Source organism: Schistosoma haematobium, chromosome 2 (assembly GCF_000699445.3).
Source record: "Schistosoma haematobium chromosome 2, whole genome shotgun sequence".
Lineage (NCBI taxonomy): Eukaryota > Metazoa > Platyhelminthes > Trematoda > Strigeidida > Schistosomatidae > Schistosoma > Schistosoma haematobium.
This window is the reverse complement of record NC_067197.1, coordinates 23,994,210-24,004,929: the sequence shown is the minus strand read 5'-3', so window position 1 is coordinate 24,004,929 and position 10,720 is coordinate 23,994,210. Positions and strand designations below refer to the sequence as shown.

Sequence of the window (10,720 nt, the reverse complement as noted above, 5' to 3'; positions counted from 1 at the left end):
TAAGTGTTAACAATTTTCACGTGTCCAACGAATTAATCAATATGTTTTAATGTAATATAATATATTTCTGCCAGGGCGGATTTTACAGGTATAATCTGTAAGTTACAACACTAGTTTGCTCAAGTCAAAAGCTGCATAGCCGTGCCCTCAGAACATGATGCTGAATAAAGAAGGAACAAAGAGGTAACTAGGCACTTTTACTGTTCGATTTTTTTTCATATGATGCCGGCCACAATGTCCTAGTGTAAAAGTACAGGTAAGCATGTTATAGGTTGTCTTAGTAGAATAGCCAATCCACCACAAAATTGGGAACATAAATCTGAATAGTGAGCGTAAAAGGACAACCTCAGTATCACCTATTTATTGTCTTGTTCTCAATCGTAAAGAGCCTGATCTAGATAAAGTGTTCAGGACAATCTATCACTAAGTTGAAAAAACCACATGAAAAACCATTGTTGTTGGCGTGATTTTTCCTGTTTTCCTAACACTCGAAATGACCAGACAGATTATTAAAAGTCTCTGCACCGCTTCTAGTTAGAGTTAGCCACTTGGGGTTAGGATTGAGAGTTATAGCACCTCTCCTGTACTTGGAGTGGTTTATAATTAATTTTATCAAGCCCTTTCATTAACTTATTCGACAGGTGGTGTCCTTAGGACAGTAAAGACTTATCTATGTCTTTGTATTGTAATTAATATAGTGTTTTTATAAATATGAGTGCTCAATCACATGTGACAGCCTACGCTCGTATCCCACTAGCTAGCTTAAATCGCTAGGTAAGTCATTCGTTTTTCTATATATATGCTTAAATCATATTAGTTGATTTGAGTCTTCGTTCGACTCCTTATTCGACTTTTAATTCGAGTCTGTATTCGCACTCTCAAACCCATGCGCTTGGAGCTTATTGATATTTTCAGTTCGTCGATGAACTGTGGTCAGCGCTTCGTATTGTCTTCCGAACCTCACACACCGTTGTGATTAATTTTATAACGGTTATCAGGGGGATTGATATGCTAAGCATAAAGAAGTATTTTGAAGACAATCTAACACAGGGTTTATGTTATATAACAAACCACTATACAAAAATGCCTTGAAGTCGCGTGGATGTATGAAGATCGCACGAAAATGCAGGAGGCACTGTCTAGTCAGTTTGTCCAGAAAGGGTTGTCCAACCAGGTTAAAGTAAGTCTCAGGATTAAGGTTAGGATATATGAGCATTGTCAACTCTCCAGTTCTGTTCAACATGCACAGACAGATTTGAGTAGTTTGTACGTTCAACACTATCATTTTTCATCCCCTGATAGCATAAATTAGGTTTGGCGTTCCATTTTAAAAGTTTTGAGCAGTATATAAACGTACTTTTCTGCTCGCTATACGTGATATGTGATATGCCTGAAAGTCACATTTTCAATTCTGACTGACACGTCGCTACATGTGCCATAGCAGATGAGCGTTGGCAAAGTTATATACCATAACACACTCACATGGCAAGGGAAATCAAATACCACCCGGGAGTGTACAGTTTTGAAAATTTGTGTATACCACGTAAACCGTGGTATTTTAGATTTCTGAGTGGATTAAGAAGGACATGTTGTAAATCGCTGCTCGAACATTTGTCTTCTATGGACATAGTTTGTTGACCACAGTAGATCAGTATTACCAATTGTCAGGGTAGAGCTGATGAAATATTTTTGAAGTTTATTGAGCTTTTTGATTAGGTCGGACGTGCTTGTCTCCGATTCATGGATCTAAATCACATTTGAACAGGGCATCGTTGGTTAGTTCGAGGTCTTCCCCAAGTCTCTTAAGTACCGAGTGGAATAGACCAGGCGTTTTTAGATCCTAGCTAGACTTGAAATTCAGGCGACAATCCTACCAAATGACTGACCTTTGAATAAACTTGAAAGCAATTCATTCTTTGAAAGGGAAGCAAGAAACGCTTTTTTGACACTTCATATCCAGAACAATGCAATTAACGAAACATGTGGCCCGAATTCCTGCAAACAGCCTACACAAAGTTACCTCGGTCTTACCGGATATACTATATCGAGACAGATCGAACACATTTACATCACTGAAAAATTCAAAAGATCAATGAAAGATGTGAGGACAAAGAGAGCAGCTGACAAAGCCTCGGACCACTACCTGGTGGTCGCCGAGATGAAACTGAAGCTAAGGAAGCAATGGACCACTGGTGAAGTAGTACTAGAAAGGTTCAGTTCAGCCTTTCTTCAACATATTGACAAACCCAAATAATTCAGCATAGCTGTCGACAGCAAGTTCGAAGACTTACAAGATATACTGGTAGACGAAAAAACTACAATGGAGAACAAGTAGAAAGAGATCAAAGAAACACTAAGTTCAAATTGTCAGATGTTGAGCCGCATTATGCATAATCATCATAAGGAATGAATCTCCATCGATATGGTGGAAAATATTCATGAAAGAAAGAATAAGAAGACAGCAATTACCAACAGCCGAACAAGAACAGATAAAGTCAAGGCACAAGTTAAATTCATAGAAGCAAACAAGCAAGTGAGGAGGAGCACTAGAGCCGACGAGTAGAAATATGCGGAGGAGCTAGCAATGACAGTGCAAAAAGCTTCGAAAGAAAGAGATATGTGACAGCTATACGATAACGAAGAAAATGACAGGGAAATACAGTAGGCCAGAGAGATCGGTCAATGACAATAAAGGTCAGACAATCATTGAAATTCAGGAACAGAGAAAGAGATAAGTAGAACACTCTGAAGAACTCTTATTATTATTATTCACAAACATCTTATGGGTACATAAGTGTTGTGAAGAAACCATTTCGGGTTTCTTCGAAAATGCAGTAATACACAAGTTTTAATAGTGTTAGCATTATATTCGCCATATTTGAAAAAAGAGGGTGATAATAATAGAATAATAATAACAAATATGCAAATAGTTTAATAGACGTGCTTATGAACACAGAACAAGAATAAACGACTATGTATGTATCGTCAAATTAGTAACAAAAATAAAATAGAAAATAAGTAAGAAAAGATAACTTATTATTGCAGTAAAATATGACGCTAGAATAAATGTTTGTGCAGTTATAGATTGGAGTGATGCTATAAAATTCTCAATTAAGTGAAAAGGATAATGAAATATCAATACGTATGAGTCATTTATGCACATTGAAGACAAAACGGGTCTGAGAAGTCAATTTAAATGTAACACAAGTTATTGTCTTAATTACAAACTTGGTAATCTGAGGAATAAAGATAGAGAGAAAAAGTGGACACCTAGTGAAAGGGTTAAACCATGGTAATAATAGTGATCGTGTAATGAATGTCGACCTTTAAAGTAAACCAACAATTTAGAAAAATAAAATAAAAATCCTTTAGTGCATTCGGATACATACATGTAGATTTATGTAATAGTATACAGAGTGAAACCGGATATTAATATAAACATTTGTGCAATAATAATTAAGAATTATGTTATGAATAATTTAAGAATGGAAAATCGTATAATAATAATTCATAGGCCAAAATAAAGTTCAAAGTAAGAGGGAGATGTATATGAATAGTTTTGTTATTCAACAATTATACGATAAAAATATAAGTATAGTACTGGTCCACAAATGGATCACAAAACTTACTATTCATGATGCTTATCGGGACATAATAATGATAAATTGGACTACATTCATACTAGCTCTTGTTGCTAGAATGAAATGCTACTGGAGGCTCCAGATGAGAGAACACAGTATTAATCAACAGTGAGTTGTGATATAACACTGCGGGTATGTTCATATGATGGAGGGGAAGCCAAAGTTAGAATAAGGAGTGATAAGTCGTGTAAGGTTGAACGCTATATACGATTCCTAAGCTAATCCGATAACCCGCAGTCTAGAACTACACAGCGACTTGAACTCCAGAGAGAAGACACAAGAATGAGAGAAAGCACTTTATTCCAAGGTTCATCTTTGTACAGAAAATCATGGGTATTTATAGATTTTGGCGTCTGTTAAATCAACATCATTTTACAGCCAATCCGATAACAACACATTATGCTACCGACCAATAGTAGCACGCCACGTTGGAATTCTAGAACGTTCCATCACACTCTGATTGGCCAGGACTCTTCGGCTCCTTGTGGGCCTCTGGAGGCTCCGTTGAAGTTCTCCGGAAGCCGACCCAACACCTCCCCGAATAAGATTTCTTTCTGGGATCCACTTGTAGTTTGATAACTGGATTGCGACGGCGTCCCATTATTCTTGTCGTCTTTCTTGTCCAAGACTTCTTTTCAGTGTTCCTGGGCGTTTGTGGCATTGGTGCGTCTAAGATTAATTCTAACGGGAAAGTCGGCCGGTTACTTCGAGTCTGCACTGTCCTTTTGTCCTTAAGGATTTGATTTGTATGACGTATACATGTCCCAAAAGCTCCTCAAACTTTGTACAGTACTCTTCCCAGTTTTTGCACCACTTCGCCCGGCTCCCATCGGTTCTTCCCGATGTATGATTTAATGTAGACTTTGTCGCCAATACTGAAGTTCCGGATACTTGGATCGTGACTACGCTCATCCACTAGTTTGGATGGCAACATGGCATCGAAGACTGTTCGAATACGCCTTCCAAACATGGCTTCCGCGGGAGATTTGCCGTCTTGAACATTTGGGTTTGGGGTGGATCTGTATGATGTCAGAAATTTTGTGATCACCTGCTCAGTCGTCCCTTCTCCTCCCCTTTCAGTAATGCTCGTTTAAAAGTGTCCACAAAGCGCTCTGCTTGTCCGTTTGATTGTGGATGATAGGGTGGAGAACGAAGATGATTTATTCCGTTTGTTCTGCAGAAATGTTTAAACGATTCTGCGGCAAACTGAGAGCCGTTATCCGTCACTAAGGTCTCTGGCACTCCGAAACTGCTAAATAGGGTAGACAACTTGCGGATCGTTTCTGACGTTGTACAATTTGGCATGATGTATACTTCCGGCCATTTAGTGAATACATCTACGATAATTAGAAACATTTTCCCTTGGATTGGACCGGCAAAATCTGCGTGAAGTCTTACCCAGGGTCCCGCGGGCATAGGCCAACACTGAGGCTCGCATTTCGAAGGATTTTTAGCGGCTTGGATACATGATGAACAGTTACGGCATTTATTCTCGATATCTGTGTCCATTGACGGCCAATAAGCATAGCTACGAGCCAAAGATTTCATTTTACTGATTCCAGGATGGCCACTGTGAAACTGCTTGAGGACCTTGTGACGTAGTAACTTCGGGACAACAATGCGATCACCGAACATAATACAGGAGTCAACAACCATTAGAGAGTCCCGTCGACGAAAATATTGCAAGAGTTCTCCGTCGAGGCGATTGTTTGGCCATTTTGTCAAGACATAGCTTTTAACTGAGCTCAGTATCTTATCACTTTCAGTTATCTTCTTGATAGTTTCAAAGGTTACTGGGAGTCCATTAACTGCGTCATCCAACACGCGATGAACTTCTTCCTCGGCTTTTATATTTGCTACAAGAGTCTCCTCCGGGGTTTTCGATTGGGAGCCTATTAATCTCGACAATGCGTCAGCTTGCCCGAAAGCGGTAGTAGACTGATACTTGATCTTGAGGTCGTAACCCAGAAGTGTGGTTGCCCATCGTTGGAGTCGGTTAGCTGTATGAACAGGAATTCCTTTCTTTGACCCAAAAACTGCAAGTAGTGGCTTATGGTCTGTTATTAGGGTAAAATGTCGACCATATATCATCTTGTGGAACTTTTTCACTGCAAATATAATCGATAGGGCTTCTTTCTCGATTTGGCTATAGTTCCTTTCAGTCGTTGTCAAAGATCTGGCAGCGTGTGAGATAGCTTTTTCAGACCCATCAGGAAAAATATGAGAGATAACTGCGCCCACACCATAGTTAGAAGCATCTGAAGCGACGACTATCGGTAGAGAAGGATCATAATGTGTCAATAAGAGATCGGAAGTTAGGAGTTGCTTGATTTTCTCAAAAGATGCTTGGCAGTCTGCAGACCAATTCCATCTTGTGTTCTTTTGTAGTAGGTTGTTTAGTGGAGCACGTAGACGATGGAGATCGGGGAGAAAGGTACCGTAATGACTGACCAATCCCAAGAATGATCGTAGGGTTGTAACGTCCCTGGGTCTAGGCATTGTTTTCACTGCTTCAATGTTCTCTGGATCTGGTCGTCTTCCGTCTTTATCTATTATGAACCCAAGGTACCGTACTTGCTGCATATAGAAGTCACACTTTTCCGCTCGGAGGCGAAAACCATAATCAGCTATGCGTTCTAGTACCTGGTCCAGTTTCTTCTGCAGGTCCATTTTATCTACTGCCGTAATTATGATGTCGTCTAGGTAGGCTGCAGCTCCTGAAATACCTTGTAACATGGTATCCATAATTTGCTGAAAAATAGAGGGTGCTGTCTTTACCCCAAAAGGTAGTCGGTTATACCGGAACAGACCTTTGTGTGTGTTGATCGTTAAGAGATCTTTGCTTTCATCAGATACAGGGATTTGTAGGTATGCGTCTGATAAGTCCAATTTTGCAAAATATCTGCCACCGTTCAGCTTAGCGAAAAGATCTTCTGGTAAGGGTAACGGATACTGATGAGACTGTAGCGCTTCATTTAATCCCGTGGAGTAGTCTGCACATAAACGAACACTTCCATTCGACTTCTTGACCACCACTATTGGTGCAGCCCAATTCGAGAAGTTCACAGGCTCGATAACACCTATTTGCTGAAGTCGTTGTAATTCTTGTTCAACTATTGGAAGAGCAGCATAGGGTACAGGTCTTTTAGGTCGAAAAATGGGAGCAGCTTCAGGTTTTAGAGTTAACAGTGCTTTAGCTTTCGTACATTCTCCCAATCCTTCTCTAAACACGTTTTGATGTCTTTGTAGCATGGCGTTTTTCTGATTCCATTCTGGGGTGTTGTCTGTACTTACTCGTCTGCAGATACTGTTGATAGAATGATCTGCTAGTTTAAGTGTTTCTATAAGGTCCAACCCCATTAAGTCTAGTGCTGGCTTCTTAGTAAGATACAATATTGCATTTGTTGTTACCGTACCTTTAGAAACAATGCATGGCACTTCAACAATATTCAACTTCCCTCCAGATGCACTGTGTGCCAGCTGTGTTGTTGGGAAAACTGTGGGTCTCCCAATGTTCTTCCACGTTTCTGGGCTGATTAAAGTAATATCAGAAGCTGTGTCCAGCTGAAGGCGGGTACGGTGTTTATTAATATTCAAGGTCACATACTTTCTTTGGTGGCAACTTCGTGCTCTGTTATGTGATACCAATATCTTGTTGGTTGGAGCACTATATCTGTATTTCGTTGAGTAAGATTTCACGGAACGTTTTCTATAGTCTCTTCTCCTGCAGAAGTTTTCTTTATGCCCCTTCCGATGACATTTGCTGCAACGATGTTCTTTATATGGGCAAAACCTCTTATAGTGCCAACCTCCACATGCCCAGCATGGAGATGATGGTTTGTCGCTGTTATTTTGGAAATTATGGGTACTGGAACCTTGAAAGACTTTTCTCTTGACTGCATTGACGTTACGGAAACAGTTACCGTTTTCTACCATTGAGGTATCATGCTTTAAGTTTACTAACCTTTGGCACTCAGTAGTCACTTCTTGCAGGGTCATGTTAGGGCAGTGTTCGAGTTTGCTTAGGATTCTGGTTCGGATATCGGCATCTTCGGGTGAACGCAGGCTGCAGATAAATACTAAGCATTTAAACTGATCTTCAGACATGGACGACAATTTAAATCTCTCACATTCTCGGTTCACAGTTCCTGCATGCTTCACCCAGTCATCTCCTGGTTCTTTCGTTAACTTTAAGCACTGGTAACGGATATTAAATAGAGATGATTGTTCTCCAAAGATTTGGGATAGGGTTTTGACTGTATCATCAAAACTAAAATCTCGTGGGTTCTTCGGAAGAATGAAGTTGCTATAGCGTTCATGTTCCATAGTCCCAAGTTTTCTAAGAAGTATTCTGACTTTTGAAGCATCATCCAGTTTGCAAAGATCAATATAAAACAAATCTTCATACTTCTTAAACCACGACTCGAAAGTTACACCTGCTACACCATCAAAATTAAATTCATGGATGGCGTTAATGACTGAATCAGTATGTGATACTTGAGATTCACTAGAAGCAGGGTTTTTCTCGGACAGGCAGAATTTCTGCATCAGGGTTTCCATGATTCTAATATGGGACTCTTCAAACCTCTTTTCTTGACGCACCATATAAGCTTCTAATTGCTCCAAGGAAATATTCATTGAAGTTTTCATCCCCGTCGCCACTGATAAGTCGTGTAAGGTTGAACGCTATATACGATTCCTAAGCTAATCCGATAACCCGCAGTCTAGAACTACACAGCGACTTGAACTCCAGAGAGAAGACACAAGAATGAGAGAAAGCACTTTATTCCAAGGTTCATCTTTGTACAGAAAATCATGGGTATTTATAGATTTTGGCGTCTGTTAAATCAACATCATTTTACAGCCAATCCGATAACAACACATTATGCTACCGACCAATAGTAGCACGCCACGTTGGAATTCTAGAACGTTCCATCACACTCTGATTGGCCAGGACTCTTCGGCTCCTTGTGGGCCTCTGGAGGCTCCGTTGACGTTCTCCGTAAGCCGACCCAACAAGGAGGCAAGTGTTAACTTAGAATCCTGAAACGAAACGGAAAAGTAGAAGGCTAAACATATTGGGGCGAGAATTGAAACCAGACACAGAGAGAATGAATAGCAACTGGAAAGGAATGCCCACGACAGGGTTAGACGGAGAACGCTGGTGTGTGGCCTACGCTCCTCCACGAGGTGTAACAGGCGTAAGCAAGTGAGATGAAGTTCACGTAGCAGGATTAAGAAAACCAAAGTTCTTTGTAGCAAACTGTCAGATACCTCGCTTGGACATTCTGTATATTGAAAGAGTGAATAATCAAATATGGTCCATCTTACTGACCTCTACCACTATAGTGTTACGTTCAGTACCCAAAACGGGAAGTAGGAACATCAAGAGTGGTACAAGTGAAGACCTATCAATCTCAAAACACAACCAACGTAGTCGAAAATGCACTCATCATATATAGATCGCGCATTCATCTTGATAATTAATCAGAATAAAATCACATATACAAAAATACTCAGAATTGTAACAAACCACATGCTGCCTGCCTTGCTGAGCACAGTCCACGTTAAATTAATACAAGGATATCGTGTCCCGAATGGACATCACACCCAAATAAGCAAATGTCATACCGAATAAAATATCACTGAAAAACAAAGAAAGATACTACCTAGAGTAACTATCATATTGAAGTTCACCAAAAACAGAAATGAGTCAAAATTTAATTTTGTGTATTTATCCTGTCATATCATGTGGATATCAGTCTCATATTTTACCATAGTTAGCGAACTCGTTCCTCGAAACTGACCATCCATGAAATCGGGACTATTGAGGTGAATGTAGGAGACATTCACGAAGGTTGTTGATGACCATAAATTATATAACATTATTACGTAACATTATTATTAGGCAGTACGGAAAGGAGAGTCACCAACCAAAATTTTGAGGGGTTGTTTCACAGGTCCTTCTTAATGTTGATCAAGAGGTGAATGAATTTTATTATTCTCTGACTTCTCTTATTTTGAGGAAGGTGTGAAAATGATACTTCAGAAGTGAGGAACTGTTTATTTCAGTGTTGCGCATTGCTCCATATCAGCCCAGAAGTTCAGAAATTTCTGTCGAAATTATTCCATAGCCACCGTTGATGTAAGTAACCTGTCAGTGATTGCTTGAAAATGATAACTTCAGATAGGAGCTTTATAGCTTCGCTGACATTGGATTTAAACTAACAGGGAGTAATTCTCCGGAGACATCTGCTTCGAATTGTCGAGTAGAGCTCAGGTTCGGATTTTGATTTAGAGAAACATCTGTAGATAATTCCATATTGATGCTGATCATGGTGTTTGGATCCGCAAAATTTTAGGTTAAGCTTCTGTATAGAAATGAACCTGAAAGTTACGAACTCATTGAGGCAAATGATTAACGGAACTGTACCTTGGTAACCAAGTGATTCTAATAGAAATATAGTGTACTTCTGATCGGAAAATGTTGTACTGTACCTAAATCGTTTTTGATAGATACTACACGGTCAACAGACTCACGAAAATAAAAACAGATTTGCCTGATCTATTCCGGAATTGAACGCTCAAATTTTTCAATGGTAATACGAGCTTTTAGAAAACAGGAAATGTGATCCCCATTCCTTAGGGACGGTTAATTCACTGAATCAATTGATAACAGTCGGAAATGCAGCCAAACAGTCCAGCAGCTACTGAAGTACATTCAATGAAGAATACGTAACTGACCAACTATATGATGGCAAAGAGAGGAGCAATATCTAAAACTGAGCAAAATGAATTATTCTGATCCCATGAGACCTAAAACATGTGATCAGCCTACTAAGAAAAACAGCAAGAAGTTGTCAACTATGCTTGAGTGACAACGACGAGTTATTTTCACATAAACGTTACATCGAGGGATTTTCAAACACATCCACACAAAATGTGAAAAATGGATCTTAAATCTGTGTCATTCCTCCATCATAGCTTTTGTCTTATTATTCAAGAGTTTTAAAAATGCTTGTATCGCAAATCTTTGTAAACTCGTTTATTTGGTGGTTTGAACATGTAGGGTCGTATGT

The 10,720-nt window shown here is 39.5% G+C and overlaps 1 protein-coding gene across 1 annotated transcript; it reads right to left on the bottom strand.

The window, feature by feature from the left end:
- Positions 1-3,932: 3,932 nt before the first annotated feature.
- On the bottom strand, positions 3,933-8,426 carry MS3_00006520 (uncharacterized protein). Its single transcript, XM_051214688.1, has one exon. It carries the CDS (start codon positions 8,289-8,291, stop codon positions 4,686-4,688), a length of 3,606 nt encoding a protein of 1,201 aa, XP_051067870.1. The 5' UTR covers positions 8,292-8,426; the 3' UTR covers positions 3,933-4,685.
- Between the last annotated feature and the right edge of the window lie 2,294 nt (positions 8,427-10,720).

Coding starts and splice junctions, on each gene's coding strand:
- MS3_00006520 (XM_051214688.1), bottom strand. CDS start 8,291: ATGAAAACTTCAATGAATATTTCCTTGGAGCAATTAGAAGCTTATATG.